The sequence below is a fragment of the Ursus arctos genome, unplaced genomic scaffold, assembly GCF_023065955.2.
Source record: "Ursus arctos isolate Adak ecotype North America unplaced genomic scaffold, UrsArc2.0 scaffold_31, whole genome shotgun sequence".
In the NCBI taxonomy this organism is placed as follows: domain Eukaryota; kingdom Metazoa; phylum Chordata; class Mammalia; order Carnivora; family Ursidae; genus Ursus; species Ursus arctos.
The window spans coordinates 8,836,797-8,860,668 of record NW_026622997.1 but is presented as its reverse complement, the minus strand read 5'-3'; the positions used below and the strand labels follow the sequence as shown (position 1 = coordinate 8,860,668).

Sequence of the window (23,872 nt, the reverse complement as noted above, 5' to 3'; positions counted from 1 at the left end):
GTGGGGGGGCGGGAAGGAGGAAGCGACCGCCCCAGCGCTGGCAGAGTTCCAGGGTTCCCATTACACACCTTCGCTCCTCGGAACACACCCCGAGGAGCTCGGACCGCCTGCGCCTCCAAGCTCTCTCTTTCCGGTTCCCGTCCGGAGTGGATGCGCGTCCACACAGCACGCCTTAACCCTGCGACGCCATCCCCTTCTCCCCACCCCCCGCCTTCTCTCTCTCTCCCCATCCTCCTCCTCCCCGCTCCGGGTCGAAGCTTCCCCCTGGGCGCTGGTACCGCCCCTGCCCCGCCCCTGCCCCGCCCCGCCGCCTACTCTAACCTATCCCTCCGGCTCCGCTCCCGGCTCCGTAGTCTCTGGGCCATTCAGGTTCTAGATCCCGCCCCCGAATTCCGCCCGCGCCCCAGCTTCGGGGTTAGCGGTGGCTATGGCGGGGGTAACCGGCCGACTGGTCCGGGGCTGGTGTCTGAGAGCGGTCAGGAGGTGAGTGCTGAACCAGGGGTCCAAGGTCGCCCGTGGGATCCCGGCGTCCACAGGCCGTCGCCGCCCGTGGGAGCGGCCCTGTCGAGTCTTGTCCGGGTTTTAGGTTTTCCAGGGAGAGCGTGATGGCCAGTGTCCTTGAACGCCCGTCCGCTTCTTCGGCTGGGCCCGAAATGGTCCGGATGGACGCGCGGGGAGGCCTGAGCTGCGACCCTTTATCCCGCGCGTTCGCGTACCCCCCTCACCTCGGGCCACACGCCCGGCAGGTGTGAGTGCCGCACAGCCCTCGGCCCGCGCGCCGCCACCCTGGCCGCTTCTAGGTTGCAAACATAGTTGGCTAAAATGAAGTCGACCACCTGAGCACGCTTGGCTGAATGCTGTAGAAACGCAAGCCGTTATCATCAGTGTGGGATTGAACTGCTTCCTGGAGAACCCTTCTGTAATGTTAAGTGACGGGATGCGCAAACTATGTAAAAATCAAAAAAAGCAAGCTACGCCTATGGAACCAGAAAACCCTGGAACATGGTGGTTGGTTGCCTTGAGGTGGTGGAGTTATGATTTTCCCGATTTTATGTATTAAACAGTAGTGTTTTGTAATTTTTTAAAACCACTTAAAGTTTGTGCCATTATTTTGTGAGAACTTGCACATGTAGGCTTTCTAATAGACATTTTGTTTTCCTTTCGTTTTCTGTTTGGAACTTAACGTGCATCATGTGGGATGAAGAGTTTTTCCCTTTTTGGAAAGAAACTAACTCAGTTATTTACTATTAAAATTTTTGAAGACTTTGTTGAATTACTAGTATTTCAGAATGTGAACCTACCGTTCTTTATATTCTTTGAAAGGCATATTATTGCAGAAGCAGCGATACCTTAGGTGTGGGTGTTATTAAAACTGTATTATTTTAATCATCTATGATCCCATTAACTTTAACTCTGTATGCCAGGGTCATCATTGTGAACATCAGTTTTTTGCTTATGGCCTCAGTACTGTGCACCGATATTTTCTCTTCCTCTGCCTACTAGAAACTAGCAGGTTGAAACTACTTATTGTGCTTGCTGTTTCTGCTCTGCTCCTAGTTGGCTGGCTGAACTTCCTGGGGTGAGTATTTAGTTATGTCTGTTCAGCACAGCTTCACAGACTAGCAGCGACAGTAGTTAGATGTCCTCTAGGTAGGTCCCCCACCTACTAAGAAGTGGCTCTTTGTCTGGAATGCCAACGACAGCTCACAGCTCGTCTGTATCTTAACCCATTCTCCTCTCCTTCTGATGTGGGAAACAAAGGCAAAAGAATTAAATTTTCTTACTACTTACAACGCATTGACAAGTCCTTGAAATAGGCAGAGCGATATTCCTCTAGGAACCCAAGTGCCTTGCTGTTAATACTTTGCTAAGGGCAAAAGGCAATCTTAGCCCAACCCCCAGGCTCCTGTAAATCTACTTTAACATATAAAAATTCCTTTGGCTATGTCCTTTATCTCTACCCCCCAAGATACGTGTTGACAATCATGCCCCAAGCTCATGGCCCACAGATAGCCATCTGAAGGGTCTCATGACTCAGGTTTTATGAGACAGTAATAAATGACATTTTCCCAACAACAGCTAGCCCCCTCAAGGTCCTGGAAATCTTGCTTCCAAAATTCCTTAGAGATTTAGGCTATCCCTAACCCCCTCCCAACTTGAAAGTATATAATGGGCCACTCCTCAGTGCAGCTCTTTCTGCCCCTGGGTCCTGTCCCTGTGCTTTAATAAAACGTTTTTGCACCAAAGATGTGTCAAGAATTCTTTCTTGGCCCCTGGCTCTGAACCCCAGCTTCTTTCCTGTAGGACTGCCACCTGTGTGTTGGGACAGACATTTTGCTGAACAGAAGAATTGACCTGATACTAGTCTATACTTAGTTAATTATTGAGGGCACAAAGGACTAAATTCTGTGCACTTGACCTTTTCAGGCTCAGTCTTCTGCTCACTTCCATCTTGCAGTGACTGTCATTCACTTTCTTGCCTGTGGCAAAATTTACACAGCCATTCAGGTGGGTTCCAGCTGCTTCTGTCAGTATTTAATTTGAATTGCTGCAAATGCTGTGCTGGATTGTAGCTTTTCCTTTATTTTAAGATTACTACAGTTAGCTTCTGTAATGATTTCTCTTTTTAGGGATCATTTTGGAAACCACTGTTGGGAAAGAAGAAATTTATTCTGCCCTTCAAGGTCCTTCTAGGTGGATTAAGAATCAAATTGATATGAGACAGATTAACGGGAGAAAATCAAATTTGGTTTCATATATATAGGGAATCCACATGGACATGAAATTCCAAAGACAGGCAGCATGAGGCTTACATGACTTCTATTTTGAAGCTTACATTCTTAGCTAGGGAGAAGGGTTGGGAGTCTGAGGATACAAAGTGGAGGAAGACCATTAGCAGGAAGGTGAGAGGAGATCTTGGGAACACAAAGATTGTCCCATCACACAAATAAGTTTCTTAGATTAAGAGGAATCTCTGTTAATGGCTCTCTTCCTGGTACAGACTGTTCTTTCCAATGTAAACTTAGGCAGTTGGTGGGCAGTCAGAGAGCTTTTCCTGCATCTGCTGGGCTTTGCTTGCTTTTAACTCAAAATATTGCTCACGCCAAAGGCCCATCTTGGGGCGGCCTGCCCTTGGCCCCTACACCACTAACCGTTTGCAGCCAGCTTGTATAGGGGCAGGCATAGGGAACATATTTCAGGAGAAACAGAGCATTTTGGTGGCTAAGGATTGGCAGCAATTCGAAATCAGTCTGCCTGTTTGCAGTTCCCTGCAGGTCCCAGCACAGCTGCACATGAGCAAGACAGCGATGGGAGCTAGTCAGAAGGATTTTGAGAGTGCAGTGAATCAGATGAAACTGCTGAAGAAGGACCCAGGAAATGAAGTGAAACTCAAACTCTATGCGCACTATAAGCAGGTAGGTGCCTGAGCTCTGACATAGAGATGTTCTGTGCAGATAGCTCCTGTTTTTAGGGCTTGTATTGCCGCTCCTCTGAAGAGTGTCTACATGAGAGTTTTTGTATATTAGTCTTTGCTGTACTGTTAAGGCAAAAAGTAACGTGTCAGGGTCACTCTGGAGTCAGAGAGACTTAAAAGAGATAACCATCACAGGTGTAGACCTTCTCTGGCTTCTGACCAGAAAAAAGCAACTGAAAGTTTTTTCGAAGCCACTGGGGAAATTTAAATGTGGACTGAGTATTAGCTGACACCCAGGAGTTGTTATGTAAGAACACGGTTATATAAGAAAATGTTGGTGTTCTTTAGGGATGCACACTCGATCTGTAAGGGTAAAATGGAATGGCGTTTGGGATTTGCTAAAATGAGAAAGGAAAGGATGGACAAAGCAAGTATGGCAAAAAAATGATAGTTATTGAGTTAGGTCGAGTATTGGGCATTCGTTATAACATTCTACTTTTCTATATGTTTGAAAATTTGCATAACAAAAATTTAAAACTGAAATTTGTAAATTGTGATGTCTAAGGACCACGTTGGGAAGTCAGCTGGTCGGGGCCCCTGTGTGTGATCTGTTTTCCTCTTCCCGCGATCGGTCTGAGCCTTCCTTAGTGTCTTACAGGTGTGTATAGTGAAGAATTTGACTTTGCTCAGAGAGAGGCCAAGGCTTTGCCCTTGACTTCTGGGAGGTAATCCCTAAGCCCTCCCAAGATCATGCCTGCTAAGGAGTGTCTTTGTCGGCCTGAGAGTCTAACAGTGTGATTTTGAGTGGGGGCTCCTGGCTACGTATTCATTCATGCCGGCGCCATGGAGCCCCAAACGAAAACTCTGAACACCAAGGTTTGAGTGAGCTTCCCCAGTGGGCAGTCCTCCCTGGGCATTATCCGACATCTGTTCTGGGAGTTTCCTGACTCCAGGCCTGGTGTGGGGAGGGGGACTTGCGGATCGTGTTGCCTCTCACTTCTCAGGTGTCTCCCTCTTGCAGGGTGACCCTTGTCTCTTTGTCTTTGGAAAGTCTAAGCCTCCTCCACTGCCTTTGTTTTTCAAAACCTCTTTCTTCTTTCCTCTTTTAGCTAATTATTAATTTCAAGCTTTTACATGTGGCTATGTAAGCGGCGTGGGATATTCATCTCAAAACACTCACTCCACCTACTCTCAAACAAGTAAAATTTAGTTGTTTTCATGGTTCCTATTTGCATGGGCTTCATTTAAGTTTCCAGAGGACCAGTGGCTCTGACACCCTCCCATTCCTGCTACCCCAGGGACTCTGTTCAATTGGCAGAAATCCACCACTGAATTAGTGGTATTTTTTTTTTTTTTTGTACCTTGGAGTGGGCTTTCAGAATATACGGTAGGTTTCCAAATGTTTGTTGGCTGGTTACTTTTGAAGATGGTTTGCTTGAATATTTTGATTGTCTGTGAAAAATGGGATCATCAGTATAAAACTAATGAGCTCTAGGAAGTTTTTAAAAAGCACTTTGCCGACACCCTTGTGTTCCGTTGTTTTCATACGCAGGCATTTATAACTTATTTTAGGGACTGAGAGCTGATGGCACATGTTCTCCCATCTTTTTTCTGTTGTGTATTTTCAGCAGCAGCATCGAAGAGAGCACAAGGGGAAAATTAAGATGAATTTACGTATCTTCTAAAAGTGTTCGGGAGGGGAAGGCGCATTCACCCTAGCTGTGTATTTTGTGGATCTTAAATATTTGACACTCTAGTTTGCATGGACACTTGACCGATAATTGCCCCTCTCCTTCTCACAGGCCACTGAAGGACCTTGTAATACACCTAAGCCAGGTGTGTTTGACTTGATCAATAAGGCCAAATGGGATGCGTGGAATGCTCTTGGCAATCTGCCCAAGGTAAATTTACTTGCTACTTTGCTTTTATTTTACTTGCTGTATTCCTGAAGGAAGTTGGGTGCTTCTCATTATTAAACCATTGGAGGTGGAACCTGCAAGATCTGGTTGGATTCTGTTGAATCAGACTTCTTTCTTCATTGCAAGGTGGTGTTTCTTAGCATCATAAGTTTCTCGAAGTGCTTATTTATTGACCATGGGCTGAAGTTATTTGTTACCTTCTCTTCAGGAAACTGCTAGGCAGAACTATGTGGATTTGGTGTCTGGTCTGAGTTCTTCGTCTGACTCCTCTAGCCAAGTGAAGCCTGAAGCAGACAGGAAACAAGCTGGTTACGAAACCCTGGTGATGACCTCTGAAGACGGCATCACAAAGATCATGTTGAACCGGCCCACCAAAATGAATGCGTTGACCACACAGGTAACATGACCTGCCCTTGGCGTTTGTCCTGCTTTTCTTTCCTTCCTCTGTCTGATTCACTCAACAACTAGAATGTTTCAGCATCATTGCTATTTTCGTGATCTCTTGTTTGATTTGTGCAGGAAGATTAGTAATGGTGGCTACTTCTTCACACAGCTGAGTTGAACATTTGTTATTTAGAATTTGTTGGCGTCGGGTAGGTTCCATGTGTCCAAAAAAGCACTGCAACTTTCCTAATGATGGAAGCACAAATAATTAAATTAATAAAAATGAAATATACATTGATACAAGAGAATATGTCTAGAGGTTCTCTAAGGTTGATGTAGACCGTCCCCAGACTTTGCTCATGTCACTTAGACTTGAGAGTGAGTACTGTTCAAGCTGCGTGGACCTTTCTTTTATATACGTAGAGGGAGAAAGGAAAGAAGACCTTCATCTTAAATGTAACATAGCCCAGCTCTGCCTCAAATGAGCTGCCTCACAAGAGCTCCTTTGATTTTTGAGTCTTTCATCAAACTAGAATGATAATAAAAATAACCTCTTCCCCCACTTCCTCTTGAAAAAATTATAGGGAATTAATTGGCTGCTTGGTGTTGAACTGCAAGTAAAATTTGAGGGGCTATAACCCTTTTCATTGGGTTTATCATCTACATTGTAGCAGAAAGAGCCTGCTCACTTAAAACAGTGTTAAATAAGAATTCCATGAAGTTGGATATGTGCCATTGACTTAGTAAAACATTTGATCCTCAAAATTTAATTGCCTTTGCCTCATTTCTGTGTAATCATGGTGATGATGATGGTGGTGATGATGATGGTGATGATGGTGGTGGTGGTGGTGGTGATGATGGTGATGATGACGGTGATGATGGTGATGATGATGATGATGGTGATGATGGTGGTGGTGATGGTGGTGATGATGGTGGTGATGATGGTGGTGATGGTGATGATGATGGTGATGATGGTGGTGGTGATGGTGGTGATGGTGGTGATGATGATGATGGTGGTGATGGTGGTGGTGATGGTGGTGATGATGGTGGTGATGATGGTGGTGATGGTGATGATGATGGTGGTGGTGATGGTGGTGATGATGGTGGTGATGATGATGATGATGGTGATGATGGTGGTGATGATGATGGTGATGATGGTGGTGATGGTGATGATGATGGTGATGATGGTGGTGGTGATGGTGGTGATGATGGTGGTGATGATGGTGATGATGATGGTGGTGATGATGATGGTGGTGATGGTGGTGGTGATGGTGGTGATGATGGTGGTGATGATGGTGGTGATGGTGATGATGATGGTGATGATGGTGGTGGTGATGGTGGTGATGATGGTGGTGATGGTGATGATGATGGTGATGATGATGGTGATGATGGTGGTGATGGTGATGATGGTGGTGGTGATGGTGGTGGTGATGGTGGTGGTGATGATGGTGATGATGATGAGGTTAGTAACAGCAGCTATCTTTACAGAGTGCCTAGTGTGTGTCAGCACTTGCCACACAGAGGTTTCTTTAAATCCCACAAGGAGCCTACTTTTAATACTATTTAACAATAAAATAATTAGGTTAAGTAGTAACTTGCTCAAATTCACATAACTAATAAGCTGGAAAACCTAAATTGAAACCCTAATATATCCATCTCCTAATCCCAGCTCTGGCCAATTGCCCTGTCATGGTGCATCATCATAACCATAATAATAATGGAGTTATTTCCTCGTTCCCTCCCTCAGTGAATACGATTTCACCTTTACTCAACTATTATGTCAAGTCCGTATTTTTTTTTCAGTGTCTGTGTGTCCATAAATATCAACCCTCTCATCATTCTCTCACACTAACGTCTTATCTGAGGTAAAAATGGCACCAGTGCATTGAAAGCTATTAACGACACCTCCAGGATTTTCAGAGACATTGCTGATTTAAAATATTGGACCCATTGTCTTTGGCTACCATTACAGTGTCTTGAAATCCCAGCCTTGAAGACTTTCCAGACTGCCTGGGACACACATGCTCTTTTTTGAGGTCCCAGCTGAAAAACTGCTTCATGGAAATCTGCCTCTGGCTGCCTCCCGTGCTACCCATGCTCGACACCAGTGCTTCCTCCAAGCTGTCTGCCGTGTTGTACTGTCTACCATTTTAGAGCTCCCCCTCTCTGTCAATTCCAAAAGCTCAAGGACTAGGTCTTACTGTTCACTTTTGGGGAAAGGCGGCTATATCCCCCAGTGTCCACGAGAGCACATGGTACATAATACACGCCAAGTAACTGTAAAAGGAATGACAATCCTTTTGACTGTTTTGGGCCGCCTTTTTGGTTATGTAAATACAACCAACGCAACAGTTGGCGCTTTGCAGAGGACAGGCTTACAGACTGACTTTTAGTGAATCCCACGTGATAGTTGTCATTTTCAGAGTTCTTTCTTTTTCTTGTCTCCCCCTTTCACATAGATGTATCAGGAAATCATGCTTGCACTTGAAGCCGCAAGCAAGGATGACTCTACCATAACTGTTTTAACAGGTAAGACATTTTCTTGGATTTCTTAATAATTAAATTTCTATTTGGGGGGATTTCCTACCAAATAGGAAATTGAGTAAATAGCTCTGAGGCCTTTTCTAGTACTCTATTCTTTTTAAGGTTTTATTTTTATTATTTTTAACTTTTTATAACCTTCCTTGCAACAAACCCAGTGAGTTAGGCCCTATAATTACCCTTATTCTATAGATGGGAAAGCTGAAAAGTTAAGTTTTGATAAATACTGCTTTTCCTATAGTTATTTTCTATATATTCTTCACTTTTGGTTTCTATTTCCTCTTTGATCCAAGCGTTACATAATAATGATAGTTCCTTAAATGTCCTGAAAGGTTTTTTTTGTTGTTGTTTATTTGGTTGGTTAGTTTTTAGTTTTCCATTTCTGTTATTGATTCCTGGCTTCAGTAAATTATAATCAGAGATGATCAGTTTTACTAGATTTACTATTTATTTATTTATTTTGGGCATGGGGTGGTAGGTAGAGGAGGAGGGAAAGAACGAATCATAAGCAGGCTCTGTACGCAGCGCAGAGCCTGACACAGGGCTCAATCTCACGGCCCTGAGATCATGACCTGAGCCGTAATCAGGAGTTGGAGGCTTAACTGACTGAGCCACCCAGGCGCCCCACTAGATTTACTTTTTAAAAATCTATTAAATTTTGTGTATATTGCTCTATATTGAACTCTCTACCTTGAAAATAAATAACTGGAAAATGGCCAATTTTTGTATCATCCAGGAATTCAAAAATAAGTTCATTCTTTTAAGGTATAGAATTAAAAATCTATCAGTTAGACTGACCTTTCTAATTTAGGTTAGATTCCCCCAATTCTGTTTTTGTCTTCTAATTAATCTCAGACTGAAAAAAGTAAATTAGGGGCGCCTGGGTAGCACAGTCGTTAAAGCGTCTGCCTTCGGCTCAGGGCGTGATCCCGGCGTTCTGGGATCGAGTCCCACATCGGGCTCCTCCGCTGGGAGCCTGCTTCTTCCTCTCCCACTCCCCCTGCTGTGTTCCCTCTCTTGCTGGCTGTCTCTGTCAAATAAATAAATAAAATCTTTAAAAAAAAAGTAAATTAAAGGCATTTATTGCTATTATGTTTCTTTCAGCTTCTCCTTCATGTCAAAAACAAATTTGCTCTAAAGCGTGTTTTTTTATCTTATTGACACTAGAACACTTGAGGAGAGTTATCCGTTATTATAAAATGGTCATCTTTGGTCTCACTTCAAGTCCACCTTGTCAAATATGAACGTCCTTTCAGCTTTCTGTCTTTCTGAATTCCTTTTTGCAGTCTGTGTCTTATAACACACATTGTTAGATTTTTCCCTCTTTGATCCAGTCTGAATTTTTTTTTTCATAAAGGCCCCTTTACCTGTTGAGATTTATGTATAGGACAGATTGTTACATTTTCGTTCTGGCACCTTCCATGCGTACTACTTGTAATGCTTCCTTTCACTGTTGTTTTTTACTTCATGGTCTGTTTTTTCCTTGGGATGTGTTTTACTGCTCATGGTTTGAAAGTTATTTTTCCTGCTTTTAGTAATTGCTTTGATAGCTTTGTGTGGTACCCATCAATATCTCTAGCTTGCACTATTCCCCTCGGACAGGGTCTGTGGTTGTCCCTACGAGAGGCGAGGAAGGGAGCATGCGTTTCTCAACACCCCACAGAACCTCTCTTCCGAGTCTATAGTCTGTTATGAAGAAGTTCAAGGCTGACATTAATTTTGTTTTTATAGGATCTTTCTTTTCCCCCTAGATGACCAGGAGATACTTTCCCATTCTTTATTACTTTTCCATAGAACATATGTACCATGTTAAAACTGATTAGTAAGGCCTTGTTTTAAGTTTTCTTTGATAATGTCTCCGAATGTTTTTGTTCCAATTGGTCTGTTCTTTCTGAAAGAAACCTAGTTATAGAAGAGAATGTCTGGTCTGCTGGGACTGTTGTCTTTTATTTTCTCTGAATTCTTAACTCTTGTCTTCTGTTGCTTTGCTCACTAGTCTCAATCTTATACTCCGGTTGCATTTTTAGCAATGTCTGTCCTTTTTACAGCCTCTAATGGCATCATTCTTCAGTGGTTGTGGTTTTCTCTCTAGCTTTTTTCCTGAACACTCCCAGGCACTTTTCTTTTCTTTCTCTTGTCTATCACTTCCATTTTGAGTCCATAGAAAAGCTCCGCTGTTTATTTTTTATACATACATTGAGGACCAGCATAACAATGTGCTTGGAAAAGAAGTTTTATTACCCATGGAAGTATTAAAAATACTATTTATGACACCATTGACTCCTGATAGTAATGTAAGAAAAAATCAAAGAACATTTATTATGTAAAAATACTGCCGATAACAAGTATAGCTGTTTCTCAGTTCCCCAGATATAACTGTCCAAAGCCCAATACAAAACAAACATGTCTTCCGAATTTTTCCTTTGAAACTTGCCCTTGAGCCCATTCCAGTGTGGTCTCTACCTTTCGCTTAGATCCCCACCCTGACCTTTGTATCATTAAATCCTTGGGACCTTTTTCAGGCTTCATCTGACTTTCCCTCCTTCTTAAACGTCTGTCTGCCCTCGGCTTCAGTGGCACAGCCTGCCCCTCCGATCTGCTGGCCCAGATCTTTGTAGGTTCATCCTCTGTGTGGCCAGCAAAAGGGAGGGAGAGTTCCTGAAGGCTTAGTTCTGGGCAGTGTTCTCTTCTCGCTTCTTGCTCTCCCTGGACCCCGCATCCATGCCCACTCTCCAACGGAAGTCCAGATGCTGGTGCCTCCCCGCCTTGGTGTCTTTGGTCAGGACACTCCCCAGGGCTCCCGACCGGTGTACCCACCTGGCACTTCTTCAGAGGTGTCACCTCCTGCGTCTTTCTCTCCGGAGCTTTTCCCGTGTTCCAAATCACACTGGGTGGCTCCACGTCTACCCTGTCACGTCGACCAGAACCCTAACATACGTCATTGACCTTGTCGCTCTCTCCCCTCCCATGTCCTGTCTGATCCTATTTCACTTCCTCAGTAGCTCTGGAGTCGGCCCTTTTGTCTGTCTCCTCCGCACTAGTCCAAGCCACCGTGGACTCTTGTCTGAGCTGAAATAAGGCCTGTCTCATCTTTCTGATTTCCTTTTGTCCTCCTCTCTCCCATGCCTTGTCCAGTCTCACTACATCCAGTGGAATCTTCTTCCAAATACAAATCTTATTCCTCCCCCATTTAAAACTTCTTCAGCACCAAGACAAGTTAGTGGAAAAAGAAAACTCCTTTGACAAATGGTGCCAGAACAACTAACTATCCATATGGGGGAAAATGAACTTCAACCCCATCTTACACCCTATACAAAAACTAATTTAAAAGTCATGTAAGCATAAAACCCAGAAACATAAAGCTTCTAGAAGAAAACAGTATCTTTGTGACCTCGAAGTAGACAGAGATTTCTTGGACAGGGCACAAAAAGCATTAACCATAAAAGAAACTATTTACAACTTAGACTTCATCAGAATTTAAAATACCGGCTTATCAAAGACAATAGTAAGAAAATGAACATACAAGTACTACAGGCTGGGGGAGGGGGAATATTTGCCAAACATAAATCTGATTAAGGATTAATATCCAGAATATATAAAGAACTCCTTAGAAATTAACAACAACAACCACCACCAGACTTTAAAACTAGATAAACGACTTGGACACTTCATAAAAGATACACAGATTGCCAATAAATACATGAAAATGTGCTTAATCTCATTAGCCTTCAAAGAAATGCAAATTAAAATCGCAGTGCGGTATTTCACCCACTAGAATGACTAAAGTCTAAAAGACAATGTGAAATATTGGTGATGATGCGGAAGAACTAGAACGTCTCCGCATTTCTGCTACGAGATCACTTCAGGAAACTGTCAGCTTCTTATGGACCGAAACACATACCAGCTCAGCGGCACGTCAGCCCACTCCTCAGCAGTGACTTCAGATAAATTAAGCCTGTATCCACAGAATGATTTGTGATCCAATTCACAGGAGCCAAAAACAACTCATGCCCACCAACAGATGAGTAAACAGATTGTTGACTAGTCCTACGTGGAAAACTACTCAGCAGTATAAAGGATTGAAGAACCGATATGAGAATATAGGCGAATCTTTAAGACATAGTTCAGTGAGGAGAACACAGACCCAAGAGTACATATTATGGGATTTTGTTGATAAAATTTCTAAAATAGGCCAAAGTATTCTATGGTGATTGAAGTCAGAAAGTGGTTGTGTTGGGGCAGGGTGGGTGGGATGGCTGGAAAGGAGCTTAGGGGACCTTTGTGGGATGGTAGAAATGTCCCGCATCTTGTTTCAGGAGGTGATCACGCAGGTATTTGTGGTCATCAAAATCATTGAACTGCGTGTTTAAAATTGGTGTTCTTGGGGCGCCTGGGTGGCTCAGTCATTAAGCGTCTGCCTTCGGCCTAGGGCCTGATCCCAGGGTCCTGGGATTGAGCCCCGCATCAGGCTCCCTGCTCCACTGGGAGCCTGCTTCTTCTTCTCCCACTCCACCTGCCTGTGTTCCCTCTGTCACTGGCTGTCTCTCTCTCTCCGTCAAATAAATAAATAAATTCTTTAAAAAAAATTAAAAAAAATAAAATCGGTGTTCTTATATGTAAATTATGCTTTAACACAAAACATCTTCAGTGGCTCTTAGAATAAAAGTCAAAACATCTTAACAGATCAGCAAAGACCTGCATGGCCCATCCTGCCTGTCCTCATCCTACACCAGCTTGCCCTCTGGGATTTTCTGCTCTGGCACAGTGGCCAGAGTTACCCCCTTCACAGGACCTTTGCACATGCTTCCCTCTGCATGAATTCTTCCTACCCTTCTTTTTCCAGGGATCTCAATTCAGTTGTTCCTTCCTTAGAAACATCCCTCCTTAAACCTCCAGGTTAGAATAAATCCCGTGACACACTCTCATATTATCATCAAGTACTTCTCCTTTGTATCAGAGTTGCATTGCCTGCATTTGTTAGTATGTTTTTGAATCGATGTCAGCTTACTCACCTGTCTGTAAATTAGGGCAAGAGCCATGGCTGGCTCACCAGTGTATTTCCAGTGCTTGCCGTGGAGCCTGGCACATAGCAGATACTCAGTAATTACAGAATGAATGAATGGTGACTCTGTTGATTTTATTTACAGGAAATGGTAGTTATTTCTCCAGTGGAAATGATCTGACTAATTTCGTTATTTCCCCTGATGAACTAGAGGAGAGAGCTAGAAGGGGTGCCATTTTACTGAGGTAAGACTGACATGTGTCTGATCCCCGTGGACTCATTCATAGTCATCAGAGTGTTACTTAGTGCAGCAGAAGTAAGATAGATGCTTCTTTGTGTCAGTGTCGTTCATGTGGCTTTGGACAAGTGTATTTCTCCAGACCGCCTTGATCGAGATGTGGGCATTTATCCTGTCACTTTAACTTCTGTTACCTGCTCATTCTGCTGCTCTGCATGAGATTTGATTAGAAAGCAGAGAAGTCAACTGCAGTTGTTAAAAAAAAAAAAAAAAGTTCTCTCACATTGAAGCAGAGAGATTTAGCCAATTCTCATTCGGCCAGAGGAATGCCTGATTTCCATGACTGCTGGTCATGGGGCACGTGAAGTAGTCTCAGCACAGAGGACATGAAGGCCTCTCTCTTCACAACTCACGTATCCCTGCCGGGTTCCTCATTCCTGCGGAGCTATAATATTGCAGCCTATGCTGCTCGGCCAAGCACCCTAAGCTCTAAGTCTGCAGCTGGCGTACAGCCCTGCCCTGGCCTAGAATACACAGCGGAACCAAGGTCAAGCGTAGAGGACGCAGTCGAGCAGTTTCCATCAGATGCCATCCAGATGGGTGTTCAGGCCGGCCAGAGTTCTTTTCAGACTCAAGTTGTCTTCCGTATTGTACTTCATTCATGCTGCGTTGGGACATTTTTTATTATTATTATTATTATTATTATTATGTTCACTTAGCCAGCATATAGGACATCATTAGTTTTTGATGCAGGGTTCAGCGATTCATTAGTGGCATATAACACCCAGTGCTCATCACCACGCGTGCCCTCCTTAATACCCATCACCCGGTCACCCCGTTCCCCCACCCCCCTCCCTTCTGTAACCCTCAGTTTGTTTCCCGGGGTCCAGAGTCTTTCATGGTCTGTCTCCCTCTCTGATTTCTTCCCGTTCAGTGTTCCCTCCGTCCCTGTGGTCCTCCCGCTCTTCTTATGTTCCACATAGGAGTGAAACCATACGATCATTGTCTTTCTCTGCTTGACTTATTTCACTTAGCATTATCTCCTCCAGCTCATTTAACTATGCTTTTGTATTTCCATTTCTGTAGGGATTTTGTGGGCTGTTTCATAGATTTTCCTAAGCCTCTGGTCGCAGTGGTCAATGGTCCAGCTGTGGGAATCTCTGTCACCATTCTTAGGCTATTCGATCTTGTGTATGCGTCTGACAGGGTAAGTCAGCCCCCAGAAACATAGAAAGTCATGAAGTAAAAATGAGGTCCTCTGAATTCTCTTTTATTGTTGGCTGGTAGTAAATGGATTGCATGATTTATGGTAGAATGGCTTAAATTTCACTTTTTCCCAAAGAATTACTCTAATTTAATTTGACTTATTTGCCCTTCATTATTAATTTTGGTTTTCCTAAACACCAGTATTGTTGTGAACATTGTCCCAACTATTTTGGTGCTATTGTCTAAAAAAATTACATAACAGTTACTCAACTTTTGATTTTCCAATTAATCTAAAATAGGAGATCGTGAAAGCTTGCTGGGCGGGGGGGAGCTGCATTTTGGCATGTCCTGCAAGTGGATAATTTGACACTTTTTTTCCAAGTAAACAAATTCTGGACTTTAGAATTTCAGAATATTAGAATTTTTGAATAAGAAGGAACTTTGAAGCACGCTCTACCCTCACTCCCTTCTTTGCAAATAAGTAAACTGAAGTTTAAGCTACTTGCCAAGACAGTTTAGCCTTGTGTTCATCACTGAACTGCACTGATGTTAATTTCTGCTCTTACTACAGTATTAACGTAGGTCATAGTAGAAAATAAAATTTTGAAAAATCTGCATAAAGGGTTAAATTAAAAATCACTTCTTAGCTCACCACTCAGAGATAACCAGTCCCTGACTGCTGGAACCCTAGGCTCTCTCCTTATGAACAAAGATGCGAAGATCTTAGAACTTTTACTGTGGAACTAGTAACCACATGGGGGGTTATTAGATTCTTAGAGTAATTTTTGCTTATGCAGTGGTACAATTTCCTGCTCTCCAGCCTTGCGGGAAACATTCAGTTTTTACCACTGAAGAGATTCCTAGTTTTGTTTGGAGGTATTTTCCCTACTAATAGACATGACCATATTTTAAAGATCCTTATCTCTTGAGTTCATTTTTTCCTACTGGCTTCGGTTTGATTCGATCGGGTATGTTGTCAGAGCTAATCGTTTTTAATAATTGTCTCATGAAAATAGTGAGATTCTACGTGCTAGGCTCCCTAACCTTCGTCGGTAGGAACTTCTGCTCAAAGGCAGAAATCAGTAGCCTGTGGTCACATCATGTGTGTGGGAGGACTGACTGATCAACCAGTCTTGACCAGGGGTGGGGTCAGGAGTTCCTGAGCTGAACTTAGGGATCTCATTCTTCAGTACTTAGAGGGAAATACATCATCCTATTTGAATATTCTCCTGATTCTCCCTCAGAATTCAAAAGGACTGTCACATCCAGCATCTTTTCAAGGTTTCTAGGACTTCAGTCCTATGATACAAATTGGAATTGAAATAGCAAGAAAACATACTGGGGCACCTGGGTGGCTCAGTGGTTAAGCGTCTGTCTTTGGCTCAGGGTGTGATTTCAGCGTTCTGGGATCGAGCCCCACATCGGGCTCCCTGCTCAGCAGGAAGCCTTCTTCTCCCTCTCCCACTCCCCCTGCTTGTGTTCCCTCTCTCGCTGCCTCTCTCTCTGTCAAATAAATAAATAAAATCTTGAAAGAGAGAGAGAGGAAGGGAGGGAGGGAAGGAGGAAACATAACGTAGATGATTTAAATGCTAAAACATTTGGCCCAGAGTAAAATATTTGACAAATAATGACCACTGCTAAGAGTTCACCCAACTGAATTAAACCAAGGTTCAGTCTAAAATCAGAGAAAGACACAAGAAAGAACCTGTGAAGAGGAATGCATTTTATGAGATTTATCATTATTGGCTTCATAAACAAATACCATATTAAATGTGGGTTTAACACTCATTCAACCAAATTATTTTTTATTATGGGCAAGAGTTAACAATGCCCATTAGCTTCTTTGTCAGCAAATTATACATTTCCCCTATGAGTTAATAAAAGGGTAGAAATCATAAACATAATATTTGAGTACTCACCACGTCCTAGGCACTCTGTCGCTGCACAGGAGACATACTCAGTGCACACGCCAGCCCTGTGAGATTCGTACTTTGGTCTCCATTTTACAGAGGAGTCCACTGTGGCACAAAGAGGTGAAGAAGCTTCTAGAATCACCAAGCAGTCAGACGCCAGAGCCTGACCCTTAGTCACATTTACTCCTCTATTTCTGAAAATAAGTTAAATGCCACTTACCGTCAGTTCAGCATGTACCTGTTTGTGGCCCCTTAGCTACCGTCGGCGTTTTCTTTCACTTTCCTGCTTATACTCCTTAGGCTGTGACTTCTCAGTACATCTTCTGGAATAAGCTTGCTTTTGGGGGGAGGGGATGATAGGTGACATTAGTAACTTCTTATTTTATATTTTTCTTTTCACATATATGCTGTGTATATTATGTATTTATGTCTTCTCACACTATTCATTAAGAAATAGCACCAACCTGATTATGGGAAGTGAAGTCTAAATGTTCTGTGTACATATTGTCAATTATAAATTAATTTCCTTTCATAAGGACTTCTCATTCATCAAGAAATGCACAGAAATATTTCTTAAATCAAAAAAAGGGGGGGCACCTAGGTGGCACAGTAAGCTGAGCTTCCGACTTTTGGTTTCAGCTTAGGCTATGATCTTGGGATCGTGAGATCGAGCCCCATCCCGGGCTCCGTGCTCAGCAGGGAGTCTGCTTAAGATTCTCTCTCCCTCTGCCTCTGTCCCTCCCCCCTCCCCCCACCTAAAATAGGTGAATAAATCTTTAAAAAATAAGAAAACAAGGGGCACCCGGGTGGCTCAGTCAGTTAAGCATCCAACTCTTGATCTCAGTTCAAGTCTTGATCTCAGGGTTATGAGTTCAAGCCCCACACTGGGATCCATGCTGGGCATGGAATCTACTTAAAAACAAAACTAAAACTAAAGATGGCTCTAGAGTCTAAATAACCAATATTGAAGTGGATTCTAGTATTTAAAGGCAATTTAAAAACCTCTCTGGGGTAAAATCAAGACGGATGACAGACCGAGGAAGCAATTTTCCAATTGATATAATAAAAGCTAATCTCTCTAATAAGTTTTTAAAATACATTGATAAAGCGATAGATCAATGACTTGATGTAAACATGGGCAATGGAGAGGAATGCATAGCCCACAGAAAATCAAGTATAAATGGCTCCTTAAAACACAGGAGAAAGACCCTATTAAGAAAATTACTTGCAATCAGAATATGTAAAGAACGGCAAGTCGATAATAAAAAGACAACCAATCTAATTTAAAAATAGGGGCAAAGTATTGTAACGGTTACTTCACCAAAGAAGATATGAAAAGAGCTAATGAGCATAAATAAAGATGCTCAACATCATTAGTTGTTACAGGAATGTAAGTTAAAACCACAAGACACTATTACACACCTACCAGGATGGTTCAAGTTAGAACGACAGACGGTAGGAAGGTTTAGCAAGTGCGTGGAGCAACTGGCCTCGTCCCTGCTGGGGGGAGTGGTACATGATACACCACTTTGGAAATTCTTTTGGTCTTAAACTGCAGTTTACCCCACAACCTAGCAATTCCACCCCTGTTTACCCCAGAGAACTGAAAACACGTTCATGCAGAGACCGGTGTGCAAATTGTCATGAACGGTCTTCCTCATCGTAGCCAAAATGCTGGACATGACACTGGTGGCTTCCACTGGTGAATGCGCACAGGAACTGTGACGTCTGTACAGTGGGAGTCTACTCAGGAACAACAAGGAACAAGCTACCAATACAACAGCGTGGTGACTCTCAAAGTCTTACGCTAAGGACCAAAGGCTACAGAATGTGTGATTCCATTTATATTACACTGTAGAGAAGGCGAAACAAGGGACAGAAAACAGATCGGTGGTGGTTTGGGGGTGACAGGAATGGACTGACTGCAGAGGGCACAAGGAGCCCTTTGGGGTGATGGAGATATTCTCCATCTTCACATGGCGGTGCCTACGTAACTGTTACCTTCGTTAAAACTAACCAAGCCGCACATCTAAGAGTGAACTTGGTGTGTGTACAGTACCACAGCAATCCTAATTTTTAAAAAGCTTTGTCAATTAAGTATTGTGAAGATATATACAAATAGTGATTTTTAAAAATCACATACAAAAAGTAATCATTTTTCTTTTCTTTTTTCTCCAAATAGGCAACATTTCACACTCCTTTTAGTCACCTTGGCCAAACTCCAGAAGCGTGTTCCTCTTACACTTTTCCGAATTTAATGGGCCCAGCCAAGGTAACTCTTGGAAACCTTGCAAATATGGTGTAGTAAGTAGCCTCTGGGGGTGCAGTCGGTTAAGCATCAGACTCTTGATTTCGGCGTAGGTCATGATCTCAGGGTTCTGGGATCGAGTCCTGTGTCAGGCTCCGTGCTCAGTGGGGAGTCTGCCTGAGGATTCTCTCTCTCTCCCTCTGCCCCTCCCCCCACTTGCACTCTTTCTCTCAAATAAAGAAATAAATCTTAAAAAAAAAAAGTAACCTCTGTTCGAAAAGTAACTCTATACTCTCTTCTTTTCCTTGATAATATAGACAGAAGAAAAGTGAGTTATTTCCTCCTCAACTCTGAAAGTTTCAAAGATAGAAGAGCTAGGCTATGGGAAATGTCTGGTATGAGGGAAAATTAGAAACTCTCCACGACTCGCCCGACTAGGCTCTGCTCTTGCAGCTGGGTGTCCTCCGCTGCTGTGTCACGTGAGTCCTTGGAGGACCAGGGCTGTGCCAACTCAGGGCCTCGCTTGATTTCTGCGTATATGACGGCATCCCCTGGAAGCTGTCAGATGACATCTCGACTTTGAGAGTCACGCGAGGGGCCCGCAGAGGCGAGTCCTCATGGGGGTTACGCCTTCCAGAGCCGCGCCCAGTCACAGCGGCCTCTTCCTCAGTAGGTGTAGACACGTGTTCAGGCTCCCAGAGGGGTTCCGTGGCTGCCCAGGTCTGTCCCCGTGTCTGTGGAAGCCTGGGTGCCCAGGCTCAGTGTGCGTGACTCCAGTGTGACCGTGATGAGACTGAACAGCGGAGAGCCGGGATAGGGGGCGGCTTAGCCAATTTCTGGAGGTCTGAAGGGGGTGGGGTTGGAATGGAGCCTGTTTTCATGGACTGCTAGGTTTTCATTGCAAATACGTAGTTTTTAAAGCTCAGTATTCTGTCACATGCCCTGAGTCATTATTACAGATTTTAATTTTGAAAAGTTGGGCAGAACCAACTGTAAGGCTTAGGGCATTTGACTATGAAGTATTATTTTTCCAGAAGCACCATTGGAAATATAGAAGATATGCGCTTAGGGACCTCAGTTTTGTTAGAAACTGAGTATTAGTCCTTCCTTGCTTTCCTTTGGTCGGGTAGAACTAATTAGTTGTGCCTGTGCAGGGAAAGAAAACCGTCAGAGCTCGATGGACCACTGCATAGAGTTTCCAAGGAAGGGAAGTTTGAAAGTTAGGGTGTCCAAAGTTTGGTTGGCATTACTGTGACCTGGATTTTCCTTTTTTTTTTTTTTTTTTTGTTCTTTTTTCGTTAATAACTGTTTATGCTGTATAAAACAGAAGATTCTAGCTGTGTGGGTTACCGGATCAGCATCTGCATCAGGTCCTTTCTGCCCCGGGCTCCCTGCTCTTGCCTTCCCAGCACAGACCCTTACAGAAGCTAACATACTTGCAAACCTTCTAGAGAGCCTGAGATGCTCTCAGCACGGTTTGCAAAAGCATTGCCGATTGAGGTCTTCAGTTTTTCCCTTAACAAGAAGTACTGGCAATCTCAAAAGACCGTGAGGAAACTGCCCTCTATCTCCTGAAAGCAGTTAGTTCTGAGGTGAACGGACCTGTGTTTCAGTAAGTTAATGTCTTAATCTTGCTTTTTGTTTCAGGCCGCAGAGATGCTCATTTTTGGGAAGAAGTTAACTGCCGCAGAAGCCTGTGCTCGAGGACTTGTTACGGAAGTTTTTCCTGATAGCACCTTTCAGAAAGAAGTTTGGACCAGGCTGAAGGCATATTCAAAGCTCCCCCGAAATGTTAGTATTGTCTTTTGGGGGTTTTTTTGTTTGTTTTTTTCCTAGTAGAAACCACGGAAATAATTTATCTGCCTTAAGAGAATAAGCATTTTAAAAAACAAGATACACCTTGGTTGGCTTTAAGCAGATCTAAATTTGAGATTAAAAATAACCATAATAATGTCAGCAGTACTGATTTTTTAAAAACTTCTCAGATAGGCATTTCATTGCTATGATACGGATAAAGGCAGAGGGACAGTTCTTTCTGGGGATAACTTTAAGGAAGAGGATGGGCCGTATTTGCCAAGCACTGTTATTCCTGAATCCAGGTGAGAAGCCAGATCGTTTAACTTTTAGGACATTCTTACAATGTAGCACTGTGGTTTTTATATATGATAATTCATAACTGACTGCTTTTATAATCTTTCTGCTCAAAATGTGGTCTTAGAACCAGAAGCTTTAGTCTCTGGGGCTTTTTAGAAATTTGTGATCCCAGGTCCTCTCCCACGTCTACCAAGATGATTTGTATGCACATTAAAGTTTGAGAAGCACTGTCCTATGTCACACGTCCATCTGAAGGCGTGACAAGATTCCGTGAACCATGGAGACACAAAAATCAGCTCTATAGAATAATCCCACTCCCGTTGGAATGCCTCTTTTTTTTCTTTTTAAGATTTTTTAATTTATTTATTTGACAGAGAGAGAGACAGCCAGCGAGAGAGGGAACACAAGCAGGGGGAGTGGGAGAGGAAGAAGCAGGCTCCCAGCGGAGAAGCCTGATGTGGGGCTCGATCCCAGAACGCTGGGATCACACCCTGGGCCGAAGGCAGATGCTTAACGACTGAACCACCCAGGCGTCCCCTGTTAGAATGCCTCTTAACCTTATTGTTGGTCTTGTGTTTTCAGGCCTTGCGTATTTCAAAACAGATGATCAGAAATCACGAGAAAGAAAAGCTGCACACTATTAACGCTGAAGAAAGCAGAATCCTCCAGGAAAGATGGCGGTCAGACGAATGCATGAATGCGATCATGAGCTTCCTATCCCAAAAAGCCAAACTGTGATGCCTGTTACAGCAGAGTAACGCTTTTCAAAGGAAGGGATGTGCTGTCATTTCTGATTTTCAATACTGGAACTAAATAAACTGTGCCTTTTCTCAGTGCTAACATATCATTTATGATTATCATATTTCACTCGAGCCCTGATGACAAATTACGTACCACAAGCTTTAAGAATTTACATAGGATTTGGTTCATAGGGAGTCTTACGTCTTTCGACATCAATCTCTGTTGCCAGGAGCACTGAAACATTGTGCCTGGGGTCCTGCTTTGAAAAGCATTTACAGCATTACAAGCTGACGTCATGTCTTTGAACACCACGATAGCACTCTGCCGTCCACAGAGGGTGACTGACTTAATTGGCCCAAACACAGACAGCCTCTGGATCACTGACTGAAGGTCTTCGGTGGGTTGCATGTTCTTTTTCAACCACCTAGCAAGGGAGCAGATGGAGCAGTAGTATTAGAAAATACACACACACACAAAAGAAACAACAATCTTAGTTCCATTTTTTCCCCATAATTTAATAAAACGTCATGAAGGGAAAATTGGGTTATTTCACTGGAAATAAAAGTGTCTGAATCAGTTATTATGTACTTATTTATTACATAGTCTTCATTCTTGTTTCACCTGCAAGCTGCCGGAACTGTCCTTGCAACTTTCTGTTTTGATTAGTGCCATATCTGTTGACAAGGATGGGGGCGTGATTCCAGTGGCTACCAAACTGGCATGGACTATTTTGCTCTTCTAAATCCCTCATTTCTCCACAGAACCATCAAATAAACTAAAGAAACATCTACAGCAAACAAGCGAATGTCCAATAAAGAAAAATCACATTGAAAACTATAGGAAATTCTGTGGAGTTCTTACTTGCCCCCACCACTCCCACCCCCCACTACACTGCATGGTGTGGTTGGAAGAAATTCACCGAATTCCCAGCTCCCTCCCTTGGGATGGAAGGAGCAGAGTGGAGCTTGTTTGCAACCTTCTGGCCTGTATGTGGGCTGCCTGAGGGACTGGTTGCTATCTTGCGTGACTCGCAGTTCAGAAGGGAAACGCTGGCATAGTTTGATTGTGAGATAAGAAACCATGAGAGGGAGTGGCACACAATGAAACACATGAAAGGTACAAGCTGACTGCAGACCCTCGGATACTAGGAAGGAGATCCCAAAACAGGAATCCTAGAGCACTTAAGGCCCTGAGAAGAAGCTGGAGTCTCTTCAGGAAATGAAGTCATTTAAAAGCAGCCGAGGGAAAATTGAAAAGAAAAAAAAAGAAACAGATAAACATACAGGTCTAGACAGGAAGCATGCCCAGAAAAGATCTGAGAAGGCCTGGGCTGATGTGAAGACTCACAGGCCCGCTCATGAGAGGTCTCACAGATCAGTGTAAGAGGGGCTTGTTTGCAAAAATGCCCAATTTTCAACAAAGGGTCAGAAGGTGTGCAAAGAAACAGAAAAACATAGCCCACTCAAAGGAGGAAAAATTCCAGAAACAATTCCAAAAAAAAAAAAAAATATGTCACCAGATTTACTAGATAAGGACTTTAAAACGAATGTTGAATACCTCCAAAGAGCTAAAGGCAAAGATGGGCAAAGAACCAAAGGACACCAGGAAAACAGCATGTGAAGAAAATAAGAGTGTTGACAAAGGGCACATTGTCATTTTTTTAAACCAAACAAATTCTGGGGCTGAAAATTATAATAACTGAATGGAAAAATTCACTAGAGGGGGTTCAAAGGCAGGCTTGAACAAGGAGAAGAAAAATCCCCAAACTTAGAAGTCATTTGAAGTGATCGAGTTCTAGGAGCAAAGAGAAGAAAGAATGAAGAAAAGTGAATAAAGCCTCAAAGACTTAGGGGACAGACTCCATCAAGCCAACCAATGGACGCACAGTGGGAGTCCTAGGCAGAGACGGAGTGAGGTGAGAGGAGGAGTGAAAGGGACAGGGTGATTACCAGAAAAAAAGAATGACTAAATTTGAGGAAAGATGTGGATATACAAATCCAAGAAGTTCAATGAACTTTAAGTAGGATAAACACAGAGACCTACAGTGAGACACATTATAATCAGACCTGTCAGAGACAAAGAGTGAACCTTGAAAGCAGCAAGAGAAAAGCCACTCATCACAGAAAGTGATCTCCAATAAGATTTTTAGCAGATTTCTCACCAGAAACCTT

At 43.2% G+C, this 23,872-nt stretch overlaps 1 protein-coding gene and 1 long non-coding RNA gene across 20 annotated transcripts in view; one reads left to right on the top strand and one right to left on the bottom strand.

Moving 5' to 3' along the window:
- The window catches only part of LOC113264411 (uncharacterized), a 119,916-nt gene extending 119,673 nt beyond the window's left edge, over positions 1-243 (bottom strand). For 10 of the 16 annotated variants that reach the window (XR_008956615.1, XR_003319659.4, XR_007191493.2 and 7 more), the window contains exon 1: positions 69-204. This is a non-coding gene — a long non-coding RNA (uncharacterized LOC113264411). Of the gene's footprint in view, positions 1-68 lie in introns of all 16 variants that reach the window. The other 6 variants (XR_008956623.1, XR_008956621.1, XR_008956624.1 and 3 more) reach the window with 1 other exon arrangement.
- Positions 97-22,279, top strand: ECI2 (enoyl-CoA delta isomerase 2). Of its 4 annotated transcripts, XM_026511419.4 has the most exons (12): positions 394-483; positions 1,504-1,579; positions 2,428-2,508; positions 3,266-3,416; positions 5,218-5,316; positions 5,543-5,731; positions 8,178-8,247; positions 13,407-13,506; positions 14,586-14,706; positions 18,801-18,890; positions 20,514-20,657; positions 21,543-22,279. In XM_026511419.4, the coding sequence occupies exons 4-12, from the start codon at positions 3,294-3,296 to the stop codon at positions 21,696-21,698; spliced, it is 1,092 nt and encodes a 363-aa protein (XP_026367204.1). In that variant the 5' UTR covers positions 394-483; positions 1,504-1,579; positions 2,428-2,508; positions 3,266-3,293; the 3' UTR covers positions 21,699-22,279. The 4 variants fall into 4 exon arrangements, with proteins under 4 accessions (XP_026367203.1, XP_044244663.1, XP_026367204.1 ...); XM_044388728.3 differs by lacking the exon at positions 2,428-2,508 and having other exon boundaries at positions 341-483; positions 1,425-1,579; XM_048225789.2 differs by lacking the exon at positions 2,428-2,508 and having other exon boundaries at positions 465-1,023; positions 1,425-1,579.
- The last annotated feature ends 1,593 nt before the right edge of the window (positions 22,280-23,872 follow it).